The 21,016-nt window shown below is 36.9% G+C and overlaps 1 protein-coding gene across 3 annotated transcripts in view; it reads left to right on the top strand.

Annotated features, from left to right (window-relative positions):
* The window catches only part of CTNNA2 (catenin alpha 2), a 486,439-nt gene that overhangs the window by 128,381 nt on the left and 337,042 nt on the right, over positions 1–21,016 (top strand). For all 3 annotated transcript variants that reach the window (XM_065060245.1, XM_065060243.1, XM_065060244.1), the window contains exon 7: positions 6,669–6,872. In XM_065060245.1, the coding sequence (XP_064916317.1) occupies positions 6,669–6,872 (204 nt within the window). The remainder of the gene's footprint in view (positions 1–6,668; positions 6,873–21,016) is intronic.

Here is a 21,016-nt window from a genome sequence, read left to right on the forward strand (position 1 = left end):
CTGCAACTACTTTATAAGCACATCTTTATATAGTTAAAAAATGGATAATACAAGAGAAAAAATCGTTAACCACAATATGCTTAAAGAAGATAACACAAGTGTAACAGTTTTCAAATAAGTCATGACTATATTTACGTGAAGTTTCTTGGATTTTGTTTCAGCAACTGAAGCCAAAAATGAAGTATATTTACACCACTCTGTCTGCAGTTGTACAGAGGCTTGAAACACTTCATAGAAGATCTGAATTATGGTGTCAGTCCTTGATTTATGGCTCTAATATTAATTAAGTAAAAATGTAAACTGTTCCAATTAATTTACATTCATGATTCATTAAGTGGCTATCAAGAAATGATGGGTGAAAAAAGGTGTCGTAGGTAGGCGCTGGATAGAGACTCGAACTCTTGTGGGTTACTCTGAGCAGTATTTATTGTAGAAGATTCGCAGGAACAGCAGCGTTGGGTCACCTCCTCAGAGACTGACAATCATACAGCAGTATAACTAGTCATTATATAGGCTTCTAACAGGTATTATGCAACTAAACAAAATTTATCACTGTCTATCACTGTCGATATCTATCACTGTCGATATCCTCAGGTTCCTTCCGTCCCAGTGGTCTGCGGGTTCCACTTCTTCTTTCTTGGCAAGTACCAAACGAAAGGTCATCGGGTCGCAGGGCTGGCTTCTTTTGGAGTTCCACCTGTCTCATTTGTTATCCATAGTTCATCAGTCTAGCACAGAAATCAGCAACCCTAAGAATAGCATTTATCAATGTCTTAACTAAGGGTACAAAGCAAGCATAAGGTAACCATGCTCGTGGTTCTGGGTAAGGACTGTACAGGGGACAAGCTGAGACTTGCAGCCTTAACAGCACAGCTTATAACACTGATATAGGCCTAAAATCCTAATTTCCTATTTTCCTACAACAACGGGAATTTGAGATTTTTGAAGGGATTTATTTAGCCAGATTTCCTGATAACTATTTTTAATTCCTTCCAAGAAGACGTTATTTCCTTGTTAACACAATGTTAATGTTTGTGTAAGAGCTTTATACATGCCGATAACATCATCTGAAGTTGCGTTTAGAGAGCAAACCTGCTTTGCAAAGGAGCAAAACCTTTCAGAAGCAAATAATAGTGTCTCTTTGGGAACTGAATGTCAGATCTGTCATGCAGCGGGTTCTCATCCCTGGTCTCTTTTCCCAACAGCTCAACACCTGCTGTGAGATATTTGAGAAACGTTAAGAGTTTTAAAAAATACATCTAAAATAACAATTATTTACAACCACCTGTCAGAAATTAACTATCTCAATATTTATTATTTTTTGAACAAAGCATGGTGGTTCTGTTTCTTTCTTAGTATTTCTAAGGTTTTCTTTCCCAGCAGTGTTTCTTGTTATAAAAGTGGATTAAAAGGTCCAGAACAGTTCTGTTCAGTTTGGTGTGTTTTGTGTGACATTAGAAAACAACAAAAAGGCTGCATTAATAAGAGTGGAGACAGTAGCTCAAGGAAAGTGACTTTTTTTCCCTATATTTGGCACATATGAAACTGCATCATATTGTTCAGATCCATTTTGAGGCTTCCCAGCGCAAGGAAAACTGATGGACCAGAGCAGAGAGCAGAAGGTGACACGGGGCTGCAGGACACGATGAATTCGGAGGGACTAGAAGAGCCGGGAACGTTTCAGGCTGCCGAATAAGAGGCTTTTTGGAAGGATCTTGTCGGCATCTTCAGCTTCTTAGTGGGATGGTGTAGAGAAAATGGAGGTAGAATCTACTTTGAGCTTCATGGATGAGATGCAGTTGCCTCAAGCTGGCTGAAGGAAAGTTCTGTCTGGATACTGGGGAGAAAGCAAACAACAAAAACCAAAGCAACATACCATGAATGTGATCAAACAGTGAAATGATGGGGGAGAGGTCTGCAATATCTCTAAGGATGGAGATTTGATCTTGACTGGATGAAGCCTTGAGCAACCTGGCCTGATGTTGAGGTTGTCTCTGCTTTTAATGAGGCATTTAAAGCAGATGACCTCAAGAAGTCTATTCCAAGGTAAATTATTCAGTGATTCTGAATTTCCATTCTTCATGCGCTAAGGTGTGATGGGCATAAAGATCTCTTCTTATTTAGGAAAAAAATCCACTAATGTGTTCCTTTTCTGTGCTTTACGTTGAGGAAAGCTGGCTTAAATTAATTATGCACTCCCAATGGCACACACTTTATTATTTAATATGGAAATGGTATTTGCATGTAACCTGCACAGAACATCCTAAATTTATTCGTGGATTATGAGAGAACTGCTTGTGAAAATAACGAGTTGGGTTTCAGTGATCAGAGATATTGGAGATGTTTGCTCTGCAGACTGTTCATCCCAAAGGCTCGAAAAGGATGGAAATATTTCAGGAATATGATTTTAGCTGATCATTGGGTCTCCTGGAAGATTGTGGAGTGCACTGTCTTCAAAAGCATCTAGGAAGCAAAATATGATTCAGGATTCAATGAGAGGTATCAGATGTGCTGTTTGAGATTTGCTGTGGATGTGGAGAACCCGACACCTATGGTTATAAGAAGAAGAGAAATGGAACACATACAGAAAAACAGATTATGTTGTTATAAGTGAAACATGGAAATTGCAATAGTGCTGTATGGATGATGTTTGGATTGAGAAAAGAGGTTTGCTACAAGTACAACATAAGTTGGCTAGCAGAAATCCTCCTCTCTAGTAACGTGTGCTTCCCATCAGTGTTCAGGACTAGTTTTTGTGGTCATTTAAACGAATAAAAAAGAAAACAAAAAAGAACCGTGAGCATTAATGTTTCCTTGAATGGCCACGTACTTAGAACAGAACAAACAAAAGAACCCAAAGAAAACCAAACAAACTAAAACCAAACCAAACAAAACCAAATCAAACCAAACAAAACCAAACCAAAGAAAACAAAACCAAAAAAAAACCACTAACAACAACATTGGACTAAGGAAACACTGAAAATAATTTGAAACATTCAGCTGATTATTTTTAGAGTTTTTTCCTAATGATATAGTTTGCTGAGATGGCATCACATGAACTATTTCAGTCTTTTGCTATTTGTGGCAAAAATTGTGAGATCCAGAGCTGTCAATGGGGCAGTTGATGGCTCTTTAGCACTGTTTGTGCCCCATTGTCCCTGTCCTCCCCAGGACACAGTGGCTTCTCAGTTCGGAACTCTTGGTCCATAGACATCAGCCCAGGAGGTGCCCAGGACCAGAGAAGCTCCTGGACCAGCTCCTGATGACCAGGGCCAGATCCAAGTGGGCTGTAAAACGGGTCCCCCAATGAATTCTCTCTTGGAGCACTCTGGGAGGAGTGGGGCTGTGGATTTTTTCTGGAAATCTTCTTGAGTGAGCCCTTGCCCACCTTGGGCAAGCGATTATTTCTGCTGGGTACCGTTGAGTGAAAGCAGCTTCTTCTTTTTGTGTCTGCATGCTGTGGAGGAGGTTGGTTTCTCTCCCCAGTATCAAGTGATCAAGAAGAAACGGCCTCAAGTTGTGCCAGGGGAGGTTGACGTTGGATCTTGGGAACAATTTCTTCCCCAAAGGTCTGTTGGGCATTGGAACAGGCTGCCCAGGGCAGTGATGGAGTCACCATCCCTGGGGGGGTTTAAATGGCATTTAGACAAGGTTCTTAGGGACATGGCTTAGTGCTAGAGTTGGATTATGGTTGGACTCAATGATCCTGAGAGTCTCTTCCAACTGGAATGATTCTATAATTGTATGATTCTATGACCCTCATTCTTGCGTGGTTGTACGGAAATATTGTTCCCAACTGGTATCGAACCTGCAGTTTATTAAATGTTGCTGGAATGCTGAATAATTTTGGGTAAACCCCGTTTCCAGCTGGTTCTCCACTAAAAAGATCTGGTCGGAATAAAGTCTGTTTGGAGCTTATTGCTGGCCTAAATTGATTTCTGGGCTGCCTCTGTGACACTCTTATTGAATTAAATACACTGTTGTGAAGACGAATGTAAAGTTGATTTGTGAAAATCCCAATGCTTATGAACAAAAGTGTGCCAATCAGCTCTATTCTTTAAAGTATTATGGTTTGATGGAAAAGCACAGCTATATCGATATGCATAAGCCCAGCTCCTGGAGAAGTCGTTTCTGATTTAGATGCTTCTAAAACACAGACCCTGGAAGACGCATGTGAGATATTATTCCAGATTCTGAGTAATGATGCATTTATTTCTGTGGAGTCAATAGAAACAATATGGTATCTAATCAAAATACTTCTATTTCTCCTTTTTATTTAATAATGAGTCTTCACAAATTTCCTGATGTTGTGTTTGTTACTATTTAACTGCTATGGATTCAGTTAAGTTATAGATTTCTCAGAGCTTGATCCTCTATGTATAATAATGAGGGTTATCTTTTCCGTGCATGGAGTTAGTTGGAAGTTTTATTCAGAAACAAGGTCTTTATAAAAGCTTTGTCCCACTAAATGAAAGAAAATATATTCACCTGCAATCAGAATTTAGCCTGGAATAAGTTCATTTGAGCCTGTTCTGATTTGTAATAAACGGATACAATTTTCAACATTAAAGGCAGGTGTTGGTTATGTGTCATATCCCCAAATCCTGATTTACATTTTAATACGCTGGGTTGTATTATTTCGAATTAATTGCTTCATTTGGCTTGCGCTTGTTGATTGCTCTTGGATATTAAAAGAAATAGACTAGTCATAATGTTATCAAAATGTTGTGAAAATTAAAATGGTTCATTAACAAAAATCCAAGGTGCTTTAGAATAGGTGTGATTATTAGAATACAGAATGCTTAAACTTTTCCAGATCTGCCTCTTATATTCCTGTTTCTTCGTTTATTTTCTTTTAAAGCTCAAATAAGAAGTGCGTGGCTTACAGAGCATTTTTAGACAATATACAATTATGAAGCTGATTAGTATGATTGCAGCAAAAGGTTACTGAATTACACGGTGTTATTAATGTGCCTCTAAGTGGTAGCAGGTGATTATTTCTTTTGTATTTGTTACCTTGAAATACAAAGGGAGAAAAACAACTCAGAATATAATCTAGCGGTGACATAAACCTCATCATATTGCATATGTTTCTACACTAATAGGGTAGAATCTATGCGGTCTAGCTCTCAATATTTGGTAATAAGTTTGATATATAAAGTACACAAATGTTTATCAGTGATCATAATTTAACAATGAAAATATCAGCAATAGAAAACAGTCTTTGAAAATCAATTTTTTTTTCTAGTGGAGCAAAGATATTTTTCTAACCAGTCAGCTATTTCTCAAATCAAAGATGTTTTTAGACTGTTTTCCTGTAGTGTTCTCTTTTTAACTTTTTCCTCATTTAAAAACAAACACAAATATCTTGCAAATGCCTTTAGAAAGAGATGTTTAAATGATGCCCAACGGAATGGGAATCAGAGGTACTTCACATTTTTATTCAAGTGTAATTGTCTAATAATGATAATTTCTTCATTTATTTTCATGTTATATTGAGGTAATATAGTAGCATTTTAACAGGCTTCTGATAAAATACTCAAAATGAAGGAATTAGTTAACAGAGAATACTTTGCTTTCTCCTCAGTTATAAGTAACTTGCACCTTTCATATGAATTTCCTGAGTATTCAAGGAGGCTTCAGAAGATTCAGGAAAGAGTAACATTAGTTTACTGCAAGATTCAATATATATGTGTAATATATGAACACTACAGTAGTTTGTGTTGAATTGTTTTTACCCATATGCTTCCCATATACTGTTTTGAACCAGTTCACAGAATCACAGAATCGACTGGGTTGGAAAAGACCTCAGAGATCATCAAGTCCAACCCTTGGTCCAACTCCAGTCCCTTGGCTGGATCATGGCACTAAGTGCCATGGCCAATCTCAGTTTAAAAACCTCCAGGGCCAGTGAGTCCAGCACCTCCCTGGGCAGCCATTCCAATGCCTGACCACTCTCTCTGCAAAGAATTGCTTTCTCATTTCCAGCCTAAATTTCCCCTGGCAGAGTTGAAGCCCATGGCCCCTTGGTCTATTGCTGACTGCCTGGGAGAAGACACCAATCCCCACCTGGCTAGAACTGCCCTTCAGGTAGTTCTAGAGAGTGCTGAGCTCAGCTCTAAGCCTCCTCTTCTCCAGACTAAACAAGCCCAGCTCCCTCTGCCTCTCCCCATAGCTCTTGTGTTCAAGTCCCTTCATCAGTTTTGTTGTGTTGCTCTCTGCAGAAGTCTTTTATAACAATAGGTTGTGCGTTATTTTTAATATTATTTATATGTTGAGATTTTAGAGCAACCAGATACTTCCGTAATATTGATTTTTTCGGGAATCTGAAGAGAAGCTACCAAATTCTTATATACTGAGCTGAAAGAAAAATCACTAAAAGAGAACTGGTCTTCTTTTTAACAAAACCAGGACAGGAGGATGATCCCCAGTGCTTCCCAACTTTGATAAAATAAGGACTGCTGCTTAACAGTATAACTGACACTGCTGTTGTTTATTTCTCAAATTCATGGTAGACGGTTTTACTTATTTTATATGAAAGACCCCATGAAGCCGCTGAAACAAGAGACGCTTAAAAATACCAAAGACCCGTGTGCTCTCCTAATTTTTCCTAATTTAAATGTATACTGATTTTTTCCTGACTTCTCCTATTTTTTTTTTTTGTTTAGAACAAAATTATCTTAGACCCGATGACGTTCAGCGAGGCCCGTTTCAGGCCATCCCTGGAGGAGCGGCTGGAGAGCATCATCAGCGGAGCAGCGCTCATGGCCGATTCCTCGTGCACGCGTGACGATCGCCGCGAGAGAATCGTGGCGGAATGCAACGCCGTGAGACAGGCCCTGCAGGACCTGCTCAGCGAGTACATGAACAATGTAAGTCGTTCTCTCTTATTCCTGCCTCCTTTTCAGTGAATGATTCAACCTCGCTAAGCCTAACGTTACGACTTGACCCAAAACGCTAATGTGTCCTTATACCTGGAGGAAATATGATGTTATTTGAATTATTTAGCTTGGTAATGGTAGTGCTGTTTGAATTATTGAACTTTTAATGGTAATTGTTTTTGAATTATTTAGCTTTTTAATTTATTGCAAACATTTGAGAGAAGTTGCGTACATTCAGAAGCTCATGGGAGGTGAACTCCTTGCTCCCCATAGCTTTGGGATTAAACTTTCTTCTTACTTAATTAACGGCCAACAAGTATTCATTTTGAGGTAAAATACTCTTTTTAATGAAAACTAATGGCAAGCAATGTAAGTGGAGAATGGCCTAAGAATTATTTTCTTAATGAAAGTGAATACAGTTAATTTCCAACACAATTTCCATTGTGTCTTAGAGGTCGTTGTGTTTATCAGCATATCACTCATGTGAGATTGTGTGGGTTAAACCTCTGAAGCTCTTCACTTGCTGTTGGAGCTGTGAAATACTCAGTTGCTGTGAAATTAGTGAGTTCAGCCGCTCACACAAAGAAACGTAACTGCAGTATCTTAAATAAAGCTGTGGGGATTTCAAGAGGTGGTAAATTTTTCTACCTGTCGTGCATAACCTTTGTTCTGCACAAGAAAATTCTCTCTGCCTAACATTGTGTATTAAAACTCACAAATACTGTCGCTGTGTCCTTTGGAGATGCATGAAAAAGTCCTATGCAACTTCAACGACCTTTTTTAAAATGGAAATATTTGCAACCAGGTATCAAACTGAGCATCCGATATTTGGCTGTTTCTTGCCTGTCATTGATACTAGAGTATTGGGTGGCACCTTTGGATCCTATTTTCTTAGCATCATCGAAACAACACTGAAGAGACTGCCCAAGGATGAACCTTTAACATTGTTATTTTCATTGGTACTGTTATAATTAGTCAGTAGAGTATCACTAGTGCAAAACTTCACTCCTTCTATTCAGTCATCTTACTGTGTAGTTAAAAATTAACTATTACATTTTTTTAAGGTATTATTCCAATACTAGAGTCAGCTCAAGGTGTAGCTGTTTCTGATGGTGCACAATTTAAAAGTGTGTATTATTTGCTTTTTGATTTTTCTGAAGTGATAGTTGAAAGGTTCTTGTACCGTGAATGAAAGCAAAGTCTGTGCTGTTGTGTTATGCGTTAGAAATTATCAAGAGAGCATTAAATCACAGGTGATGAGACTGGTGGAAGAGGACTTGCTGGATTGCTTCTTACATAATCTTGCTTTGTAGAACTATTACTATCAGCTGAAATCTTCAAAGGTGTTTCAAAAAAATTTGGAGAACTAGTGGATTTTGGCTTCTTATTTTATTGTGGTGCCTCTTCTTAAGTACACAGGTTTTTGGTAACGATGCCATTTGTCCTCAGACCAGAAACATTCCTATTTTATTTCTGACCACATTTGCAGAGAAAGGAGAGTTTTAAGTGACCGTAGGCATTTATGACCACACTGGTGATGGCTAATAGAGCTTCATCATTTTTACCTAAACACATAATGGTGTGAGCATCTGTTTTTATGGTTACCATTGTATGTCTACTCTTTTATATAGTCTGAGCTGCACAATTCCGATCAATTTTGTTGTTTCCTGCTTTGTATTGGAAGGTAAACACTTTATTTTTTTACAGCTATTTAGTAAACTTTATAAGAACTGAATGTATACTGAAGCTACATAAAGTGAACTACTTCTGATTCGAACACATCTGGAATGGTAGAATTTGTGAACCATATTGCATTAAATGTTGTTCAGAAGCATTTGGATCTACCATGGGTCTTGTGTTGTATCTGGCAGCCCCATGTCCATGTCATGGGTGTTCTAGGGAAGAACCCAAGACCAGACTCCTACCTTTATCGAAACGTTTGAGCTTCAGTTGCTTAAACTCCTGTTATAATTGACAGGGATCAGTATCAATACTGGAGATGAGATCAATGTTGCCAAGGGAACCTGAAGAGCCATTTGGATGAGTCAGTGTTATCATCTAATACGGGATAAGTCAAATAACTTTAGACACCTCTGCCTATGTTAACTAAATCCCCATTAAGTAGGATAGAAGATTAAATACCTGGCTTGGAGGCAGCTCCGGTGTAGGCGTCCATCTAGAGACTGAATTTCACTCATTTATTTGCCGTGGGAGAAATTTCTTCTGATTTAACCATTTCAAGCTCTGGGGTTGGATTTTCTTGGTTTGCAGAAACGCTACACATGTTCATTCTGACAAAGGATTTCACTTGGAAAGATTTTTAGAAGCTTTGATAAGTTTTGAAAGGGTAAAACTGAAAAGCGTATAGCAAACGTGACATGTTTAGAGGTCTGATGAAGCGTTGGCTGGACTGTCAGAGCACGTTAGCTTTGAGATGACTTGGTGAAGATGGACATCTTTAACATCTTCTGCCCACATTGCCTTAAACCAGCAACCTTGCTCTTGCTTTAAAGCTTTGAAATTAGTTGGATATTAATGTGGGTTTTGTTTTTTTTGCTGTTTGATATCTGGGAAATGATGGACCATTTTTTGGCACACTGCTCGCCATAAGACACAAAGAACATAGAACAAATTAAATCTATTTTTTGATCGTATTTAAAGTATACAGTGAAGTGTGGAGTATTGGCAATGTACTGTACAATCAATGTTAGTTTAGTCCTTCTCCGGCTCAAAATTGTTTCACTCCAGTTATCTAATTCTATGATTTGGGTTCAGAGGGGTGTTTCTTTATATATATACATTTCTATTTTTTGATTGTTAAGTAGATTCCACATTCCCTTTTATCTGTTGGATGTTTGCACTGCCAAGTCCCATGTAAATCAGTTGTGGTTTATGGTCTGTCTTGTATTAAATTCTCATAGAAGCTAAGTAAAATATCGAGTGCAAGAGAACATACTCAGAATGGAGATGTTGTTCCTGAAGCTCCACTGATCTTTTTCCCTGGTGAATGGGCATGAATGGGAAACGGGGAGGTTTCCAGGCAGCTGTATGAAATACAAGGTTGACTACACAATTCTGTGTATTTTCTAGCGTAGCAAATGCTGAATGCGACACAAGGAATAAAAAGGGTTTTCCCAGGTTTTGTGTGCAAGAAAAAGGAAATCGCTTCCAACTGAACAATGTAAGAACTTCTACCTTTCAAGTAGTATAAGATGTATTAAAAGAACCCCTCTTCTACTTGCAGACCACCCCCTTGCGCATCCCTTTCTTAGACAGTTCCCTGCGGAGACGCACGTGTCTTATCTTCTGTGCTCCTGCCGGGCTTTTCAAGTACATCCATCGTACCTCGTGGTGTATTCTCTGCACCTGGAGATCTGTTTTGTCACTAGTTGTTTTATCAGACTTCACTGGATCAATACATTCTGCTACATAAGAAGGGAAAAATTAATACACGCGACAATGTTGTTTTTCCCACTTGTCTACCCGCTTTTTATGGATCCATCACAGACTAACAAGTAGATAATGATGTTCTTACAATTAGATACATGCCAGGAGTAAAATCTCTCTGTGTATTATCCGGAGTTTTACTGGGGAAAGTTAAAGCTGATTTGCAATTCAGAGAAGTAGATAGAGAGATGCTGCAGATAATTTTATCATTTGGTGACAAGAGAACAGATTTCAATGCAGATGGATAACAAATAATGCTGCTTTTGCAGTTGTGTTGTTTTCTGTTGTAAAGGTTTTAGGAAAAGTGACAGGAATGTATTTCAAAGATTGTGAAAAAACATGGTTGGAGAGGTGTGTTTTGATTCCTTCTTCCTTCTCAGATAATGCTGAGTTTTTCCATTTCCCACATGTCAAGTAATATTGTTTTATCTGAGTTGTCTTCACAAATATTCAGAGTTCTGGTCCCAGTTCAGAGGTTATGTAAGCAATAATTGCTATGGGAGGTTTTTGAGTTATTGTTGCTGCAGGAAAACTAGTCCTTAGGATCTTTACCCATTCTATGAATAATTATGCATTTGTATATTATATATTGCATTGACTGGAGTCTCACAGTACATAAACCCTCTGCAAGAACTTTTATCGAGATATCAACAGTTTCATCAGAGTTTGTATATCTAGTGATACGTATTAGTTTCATTTGTCTTATCAGTAACTGTCATAATATTTTCTCAGCATGGTGTCTATTATTTCTATGCTGAACTCAACTGAACTTTAAAAGCTTTTATTTCTGGGAAGGAAAGGCAGGAGAACTCAGTCATATGACTTTTGTTTTTCTATCTCTCGCAGAAAATTGCTGGGGATTTTTCAGACTCTTATGTACATGAGATAAATCTCATAATTTATTTCAAAATAAAATTACATTTCTAGACTTCCGCCCTACAGCGAAGAACTAAATACAGCTCCACAGAAGCTCTTCATACAGTCGCTTTCCATTTGTCCAAATGCAAAAGGAAAATCATGTAAAGGATGGTTAGCTCTGATTGTGGTCTAGTTTCTTGCTGCTTTACTCTCCTGGATCCTTCATGATTTGTATTGCAGGCTGGCAGGGAACAAAAATCCCTGAAACCTGGCACTTGCAGCTTCTAAACTCAGACTCTTAGATTGGAAATATGCTGCCAAACATATATAACCCAATGCTGGGTGGCCTTTCTAGCAAGCATCAGGGTGCTGCTGTGTTGATGTCTGATCAAGAAAGGATGAAAATTATATCTTTGGAAAAATACGCTTAAAAAAGGATGATTTGAATTCCCTCAGACACCATTGGTTTCAATGCCAAGCAGAGACAAACTGAATGTTGGGTGGCTGGGGTGTATCAAGGAGAAATTTGGAAAGCAGTTGCCAAGTGAATAAGCCATGGCTGTTCAAGACCTCTGGTTCCTGCCTTGGCATTAATTCAAGTTCACATTGGAAGAGGTGTTTCCTATCTGGTTCAAATACACGGTTTTGCTCTCAAACCTTTGGGCTCATCATTACGCCAACCTTCATTCTCACACCTTCCATCTCCTCTCCCCCAGTTCTCCTGCTCCTAGCCATTGCCAGTGTTTCAGAACATCTCGTGTGTGTGTTTTGTTATTTATTTATTGGATTTTTTTTTTTTTTTAATTGTAATTGGGGTCTGGGACAGGGAATATTTCTCTGTATCCCAGTGGAATGAACAGTCCTTCATTTGAAGTCCTTGTATTACAACAGATGATTTAATATATAGACATGAGGATGAGAGCACTGCAGATTAGGCTTGTTTTGTTTTGCTTTGTTGATATTTTACTGATAATACTATAGGAATAACATTGCTTACTGGTTTTTATGTGTAATCTTTTTCTCTGAAGTTACTACCCATCCCTGAAGTCTCTTCACTGTAGGTGAGATGCTATAGGCTCTAATTCTTGTTTCTTACAGAGAGGAAAATGTCATATCTTGAAAATGCAAAATATAAGAACAAATGAGAAAACACAAGTCTACGGGCAGCTTTGCTTCACAAATATATCAATAAAAAAATCAAATTGCTCCAAGTAAAATTATAGTTTTGCAATACGTGAGAATGAAGCATCCTTAACAGGCAGCTGAAGTTATAGTACTTGATTTGAGAATGAAAAGCATGATAGCAAATGAAAATCCATAAACTCTCAAGAGACTGTCAGCTTCCATATTTAACAGCTTCATCTAAATTCATATTTAAGAGAAATGTAATAATTCTCATGTCATTTCTGGTGCTGACTTGCAGAAGGTTAATCTGGGCAACAGTAAATTCCAGTTAACGAGACAGAGAAATGTCGGAATCTGTGTTGAGATGAATGATCAGGGATGAGCGACAGGATCGACTCACTTAGGACCAGCTCAGCAGGACCATTGGTACCATTGTTGAGTTCCCAGCTTTCTGAGGTATTTTAGAAAGAAAATAGCTTGTTTAAAGCTTCCTACTCCACTTCAAGCTGGAGATAATCTATTTTACTAGTCACTTTGCTCTTTTAGAGTTATATGAGCAGTTTTGTCTTTCCTAACTTGGAAGACACAAGGAGAAACACAGGAGTTATGACTGGAGGAATAGGATGTGTTCCCAAATGAGCAGATGTTTTACGATGTGTCACAGCATTGCTTCTCAGGCAGGTTACTACTGCACAAGTGAGTTTTGATTTCTTTGTTCATATATATATATATATATATATATATACACACATATATATTTAAGTCTGTGTTTGATTTTTCTTAGCAGAGCCAGAGAACCATGCTGATATTTTCCATGAGAAACAAATAGAAAAGCTCTGTGAGAAACTAGGACTTTATGGCTTGGAAATGACAAATATGCCAACAATTTATCTTGACTTCAGGTTCTGGTGGTTATAAATTTACACAGCCCCATGGTGCTTCATCTGCTTGGACCAGTGGATGTTTAAATTTAGTGAATTAATATTGATGGGAGGAAATGCTGTTTCTGAACCACGGTGCTGATAGCTTCTCTATGGGGGTGTCCACTGGAAACTGGTTTTTAGGTGCTTCATTTAAGCTCTTTGTCTTTAAAGGCAGACCATGATATGTCATGAGAAAAGCTTTGTCTTTCTTGTTAAAATGTGTATAAATCACACAAGGATTTTAGAATCTAAAACTAAATTGCTATGATAGGTTGAGTGATGTTTCTGACAAGATATTCCTGACAAGAATGCCGGTAAATCCAACCAAGTGCCTGCTTGTGAGGACTTAACTTTATTTTGTATCTCTATACAACTAATTAAGCCCAGTGATTGATTTGAAGGGTTGGAAAAAAAAGGTCTAAGTCAGGCTACATTCCAATGTCTGACTTATCAGAATTATCTTCCTTATTATCACTTTATTGTTATTTGGTTGTTAAGGAAATTACACTTTTGAGGATCTGTTTAAATCCAGACATACTGAGTAATATTTTGCAAAGCAAACTACCTGATGTAGATCTGATAAGAAATGATGGAGCTCCTTCTTACCACTTGTGTGTTTATCCAGTCTATTCCACTCAGTTTTCCTGTTGCTTTGGATACTACGATTGAGAGTGTTAATACGTGTAGACTCATAAAATATTTAAAGACCTGTGAGAAATGAAGTACAAGGAAAATGGAGATGGAATAAGATTAATGAAAGATGTCAATAGAATTGACACAGTTTTGTTCACACATATGCAATATCTACGTTCTTTCTGTTATCTGGTCTAGGCTTCACTGCAATGTATTTCAAAAAGTATTAAAGATAATTGTTATACATTAATTTTCAGCTGCTATGAAACAGTTTGTAAGAAAGATTGAAAACAACATGTTTTCAGAAAATAATTATAGCTGTATATAGTAGTAAATATAACTTTGTAATGATAGTAAATTGTCATGTGACCTAAGTTATGGGAAATTTTAAAAAATATAGATTGACCAGGTTTACAATTAAAGCAGAAATAATTGTCTCCACAACCATGTTTTTCAGGTTGTTCGCGATGGGTTTTAATATTCTTCATCCTTTTTTGCTTCTGAGGTCCCAGTATATCATATACACATTTAAAATTAAGACTCTGTTATGTTTCAGTGGGATTTAGTCACAGGTTTAAATGTTTTGCCCAAGATTATTATAATAAGAGTCCCATTTCCTTGGGGTCACAAGGGCTGACAACTTCTAGACCATCAGTTCAGCCTGAAATATTTTATCTTCCGTGTCCCTTGTGACATCCTTGTCAATTCACCTAAGAAAATCCAAGTTAATCCAACATCAGCTCACTCAACTTCTAGGAATTATATTAAATAATATATATTTCTTCGTGTCTCATATAATCTTTTTAAATCATTAATATGCCCAATATAATCTAAATGTCTATCAGATTTATTTTTCTTAAGCTAGATATTCTGCTTTTTTCCTCTCTTTGCCTTTAGAAGTGCTGGACGCCTAATCAGGAAACACTGCTTCTTCCACATGTGAATTCAAATCTTTCAGTGTCATAAAGAATTGAAATATACGGGAGAATTCTATAAATTATATATATTTCTTTCTTTGCTGTTTATCTTGGTAGGAAGCAATGACCAGCAGTCAAGCACAGACCTTAAAATGAAGTTATTTGCCCTTTATCACTCATTCGGTTTGTTCATATAATGCTTAGTCTTTCTGGGGATCTGTTACTCCAGCATTAAAATTGACATAATGTCAGTTTTAATTAATTAAAGTGCCTTGACATTTCCACATTAAAACAAATTCTGTAATAATATTGCAGTATTTGAATAACTGTGGTATCTAACTGTTGGAGGACGTGTATAATTTCTGTTTCTTTGAAGACATAGGATTTCTCTCAATTTAATTTCTTCTTTAAAGACCACCTGAATCTCCTTAGCAAGTGTATTGAATATTTGCTATAACTGCGCAAATAATGAATTCCTTTGGTTTGCCTGTTGAACTGAGAGAAGAATGACATGGGACAGAATAAAATGGGCACAATAGTAATGGGATGATGTGGGATTTCATTGTGATTATTTTGTTTGTTTCTAACAAACAAGTTGAACTGCTTTCCTAGAATATGTGATATGAATTTCCTTCAAGATATAGTTTGGAATAAATGATTTATTAAGTGGACTCCAAGTTCTTCAACAAGTTGCCTTCAGAAAACTTGTCTTTTCTGACAAATTTATATATTATTCCTGTTTGTTCTACCTCATATACGTATGTATGCATGTATGTATGCCTGGCTATACTTCTGATACTTTGTTAGGGTGTGTGCTCATTTTCAATTCACTGGATTCAACCAAAAATAGTTCCTATATATATATATATACACACACACATTGCATTTTCTGCCAGTGATTTTCATATTTTTGCTCATTTTATTTTGCATTAATTAGTTTTGTTTTGTTTTGTTTTATCTGAACTGTGTTCTTCCAGAAATAATGACTTCTGCATCAGTGCTCTTAATATGCTGGAAAGCATTACCTTAATCTTTGCAAGACTTAGGCTACCTGAAAAGAATGGTGTTAAAGCTATTTGTCACCTATAGAAAAGTCCTTTATCAATCTTGTCTATCTGGTGTGATTCATAACTTTTGGAATTCTTCCTTGTACTGAAGTTAGCATTTATGGGTCATTAATTTCTTGGTTTTCTATGTCTGCAAGTCGATATCAGTATGAGAAAAGTTTTTCATGCATTTTATACCGTGCCAATAGCAATACAATTACTAGCTCTCATGTTTACCTGCTTTGGGGGAAGAGATTTGACTTTCAATACTTGCATAATGCAGAGAAATGATGTGCGTTATATTATTTCAGATGCAAAGCAACGTATTCCTAAAGCTTAGAGAGTTATTGGGAATGCATCAAAATAAAATAAGCATGGACCTACTGCAATTAGGGAGCTTTCACAAATTAATGTCAAAAATCTGTGTCTCCTGGAGGCTCCACAACATTTTCTGTTCGCTTAAGGTTGTGGGGTTTTTTTTGATAAGCATAATGTGTCCAAATTCTGGTAATCATGTGGAAAACCTGAAAGTAGCAATGGAAACATAAAGGGTAAATTAACTATGCACACTTATTTCTCTGAGATATTATAAATCTGCAGGTGAGCAGAGGAGGGAGTAGCGGTAAGGAGCTTGGGCTTTGTAGTTGTGCATCACCAATGGATGGTTGGGTGCGTTTGCCCTTGTTTAGGAAATAAATCTACATAATACCTCTTCGGCTTTTTCAAAATCTGTCACAGCCAACCGTATTAACATCACAAAATGTATTAAATCAGCTCTTATCACTCTGTACAAATCTTTCTTCACTCTCGTCGTGATCCGAGGCTGAAACAGCTCTGCTGGAGGACAGGCTGAGAGAGTTGGGGTGTTCAGCTGGAGAAGAGAAGCTCCGGGGAGACCTTAGTGCAGCCTTTCCAGACTTAAAATGAACCGATAAGAAAGATGGGGACAGACTTTTGAGCAGGGCCTGTTGAGATAGGACAAGGGGTGATGGTTTTAAACTAAAGGAGGGAGATTCAGGCTGGACATGAGGAAGAAAGTTGCCCAGGGAACTGGTGGATGCCCCATCCCTGGAGACATCCCAGGCCAGGCTGGACGGGGCTCTGAGCAACCTGAGCTGGTGAAGATGTCCCTGCTCATGGCAGGGTGGCACTGGATGAGCTTTGACTGTCCCTTCCAACCCAAACCATTATGAGATTCTATGATTCATTGAAAGCTGGTACGAAGTCACACTGAAATAAGGGAAGGATAGAGGATGTGAAGTGAGATTTGGCCCATTTAGTACAATAGATCCTCATTTTCATAGTCAAGGGTACACTTTCCCACAGGCAAAGTTCACAACTCTTTTCATATTAGTAATGTCATTTCCAGCATTTACACTTCGATTAACAATCAAAGCTATAAAACTAGAATATTACATGTGACTGTAAACCATTGGTTTGTGCATCCTGCACTGATTTGTATTATTTGTGGGGTTTGTTTTGTTCCATTTACACAAAGAATGTTTTTACAAATAAGAACAAGGCGCTGTCAGTTAGTGTTGGAAGAACTCGATATCATTTAGAGTCATTATCTGAAACCATGGTATTTGATGTCCAGAAGAGGGCACCCTTGCACGCCAGAAATGTGATGTGCATCACTAAAGATCTGCTGCCGATGTGGTATAGCTGTGATCAAAGAAAATGTGATAACATAGAAAATGAAGGAGTTACCTTGTTAGTAGCTATTGGAAATTTAGACAAAAAAAAGCCTTAAAAGGTTATATGGGGAATGCATATATATTTTGTAATCAAATTAATATTAAGTGCATGATCTAGGAAATAGAAATGAGATCTGAATTTCTACTTGCATTTTTGAGAGGCATTGATGTTTTGGTGCCAATAAAGAATTTAACAGGCAAGGGGCAAAAGCCTCTCCTGCCTTTTTGGAAATTATTTTGGAGGTAGATGTGTGATGCAGAGCTCAGGAACACATAGATGGTCATACATGCTTGTTTACCAATTGCTTTTTTACAGTAGTCACATTTATGATAATGCGAAATGAGATTTGACCTGGGAAATTCTCTTACAGGTTAGTAAATACAGTAGAACTGCATGGATATCATGTCTTGTGGGAGCACATGTGGTTTATTTTTATGCTTTTATTTGAGAAATGAAAGAGAGAAAAAACATCTCTACTGTAACCAGTTTCCTAAAACTTCCTTAGTCAAATAGTAGGAAAGAGAGAGAATAGTTTAATTACTTTTAAGATGACTGAGCTAGAGGAAAAAGCAATTTTCATTTTTATTTGGATCCTCTTTTGAATTTTAAGAATTGATCCCATTTTAATAACATTTAATGACATTTGGAAACTTTGTCGGAATCCTTCCTTTACACAGATATTGCAACCATTTTAATATATTTAATATATATTTATATATTTATATATATATATATATAAATATATATATTTTTATATATATATTTATATATATATATATATTGGATTCAAGAATGAGATGATAAAACATTTTGTGAAACTAATTTGTCTGTATTAAAACTTTGGCTTAACTGCATTATAAAGTAAGCTACGATTAAGTTTAGGGTGGCATATTGACCATGCATTTTCACAATACATATGTTATGTATTAGATTAATTGACTGCCACGTTGACCAATTATTTCCTTTTTTTAAGTGATTATTAAAATCAAAACAGCACTAGGGGGTGACAACCCGGATGGATGCATTATAATTGTAATTAAGCATTAACATTGCAATGAAATTTTTGCATTTTGATGTAAAATCTGATATCCTCAAAATAAAATTCTGTAGCTTTAAGTGGGGAATGACTGAGCTCTGACATAATCTAAAATACCTTGGGGCATGATGTGTAGTAATGTAGTTACTATAAGGCTGTCAAACGTGTTGCCAGATAGTGTTTGAATCCTGGGATCAGATAAATACGATTTTAATTGGGTTTTAAGGGTAAGCTGAAGAAGCAGATAAGGTAGAATTCACCAGAGACACATTAACGTAATGAAACCTTTGGTTCTCTTAAAGCCATTGTATTAAACACCGCACAACCTCTTGTTGAAGAGAGACGGCGTGATAGAGATTGATGGTGAGGATGAACAGTGGGATCTGACTTAATCATAGGAAAATGTCCCAACATAATAACACCTGGAGAATGATCAACCAAAGAAAAAATTACATTGTTTGCATTTTATTAGAGCATTTTGAAGGGAAAAGTAAGGAAATCAACAGCCCAAACCTGAGTTGACCCAAGCTGGTGGGACCTTTCACCCAGGGAATTTCCTGAAGTCATTGAATGGTGTTTTTTCCTTCTTATAGATGGTCTTTTGAGGTCCCTTCCAATTCCTAACATTCTGTGATTCTGTGAGAAGATAAGCTTCTGCAATATGAAATGGCCAGAGCACTTGTCTCTGTATTTCTTTTCTCTATGGACGACCTTGTGATGCTTTTGCTTAGTGGAATTTTTATGTTTTATTGCAAACATGACCTTTTTTCTGGTAACTGCCTTTTATCTCCCATATAGGCACATTCAGATGGTGAACAATTTTAAAAAATTACAGAATTAAAGTGCTTGAACTCATTTGTCATTCCATTATTTAATCTTTAAATACATTTGTTATAATTTTAAGCAGAACAATAATCACTAAAAGCCTTGTGATGCAAACTTTAATGTAATTTATTACATAAATAGAGGGGTCTATGGCATGAATAAGACTTCATAATTGTAGGAAAAAAAGAAGAATTTTTAATTGTGTTTTCTTTTTTTAAAATTTTGAACATAAATAAGAAACAAACAAACAAACCCAAAAGAAACTGAACCAAAACAACAACAAAACCCCAAAACAACCAACCAACCAACCAAACCAAAAAAAAAACCCAACCAATCAAACAGAAACCAGGGGAAAAAGAGCCATAAAGTGAGAGAAGCAATTGTTTGTTGTTGATGTCAGTCGTAAAGACATTAGTTCATTACAGAATTACTCTGACTGGGTAGGTTAGGAGAAACCCTTATCCACATGCAGTATTTTTGATTTCTCCGTATCGGATGAGGACTACAGAGCCAAATCCCACGGATGTCAGTGAAGAGTCGTTCACTGTTACACAAATGCATAAGGGATTCAATCAGAATATAAAATGCCTGGTTTCCATTATATAGATATGGCCAGGAAAGGCAGTAAAGCTAACTCACAAAATTTCAAGCTTAATTATATACATTGTTCGATTTGGGTCTCGGGTTTTATGAGGGCCGGTTCATCATGATGTGTTCTGCGTGGATACCTATCACCCCATTAATCCAAATGTTCAATGGTAAGCATTTTTTTCAGTATGATTTAAATTAAAGTGATGAAATCAGATGTTTAAAAAAAAGAAGCATAAAGAAGTGGATGTTTTGGAATTTCATATCATAGTTGAATCAGTGAGATAATTTGTATTATTGTCAGAAATTATTGAAGAACTTTGTTTTAAGGAAAACTGCCCTCACCTTTGATGAACATAAATTTTCTCTCCTTTCAGTGTAAATATAAAAATAAGTGAATGAGTAAATAAAAGGTATGCCTGATTGTAAGTGCGTAAGACTAGACTAGATCTACATCCAGCCATTTGTATGTACCAGACAATAAAACCTGAAGGCTCATTAGCTTGGAATGACCCAACAGTGTTTTATGCGTAGGGGTCATTTCTTTACTAATGAGGCACTGAGCCAGATGGTAACCCCATAGTAGTCTGAGCGCATTAGTGTGAGATTTTTAGGCAAATTGCCTTTATTTTTATTTATTTTTATTTTATTTTCTTCTTTTTTTTACAAAGAGGAGCTAGAGGGACACCACTGTGTAAAACAAAGTATTTTGCCCTAAAAGATAAATGACTAAGGTGACTGTGTTCTTCTTGGGGGTTTATTTTGGCTGGTTTCTCATGATCAGAGTCTGTTAGATGCCATCCTCCCTGGAAACTGTTTCGGGTAGAAAGTTCTTTTGACTGTCTTTATCTATATTAGATTTCGTTTCAATAGATAATTAATCAAACCCATTCTTATTGCTTCATATCTGGGTATGTATAAAATATTTATGTGGAAAAATGCAAAAGAAGAATGGTTCTGCACGGATGACAGTGCATGAATAATATTTGCTTTTTAATGTCTGTTTTCTGATGGGATGTTTGCTTGTCTTTATGAATTT

Source organism: Columba livia, chromosome 4 (assembly GCF_036013475.1).
Source record: "Columba livia isolate bColLiv1 breed racing homer chromosome 4, bColLiv1.pat.W.v2, whole genome shotgun sequence".
Lineage (NCBI taxonomy): Eukaryota > Metazoa > Chordata > Aves > Columbiformes > Columbidae > Columba > Columba livia.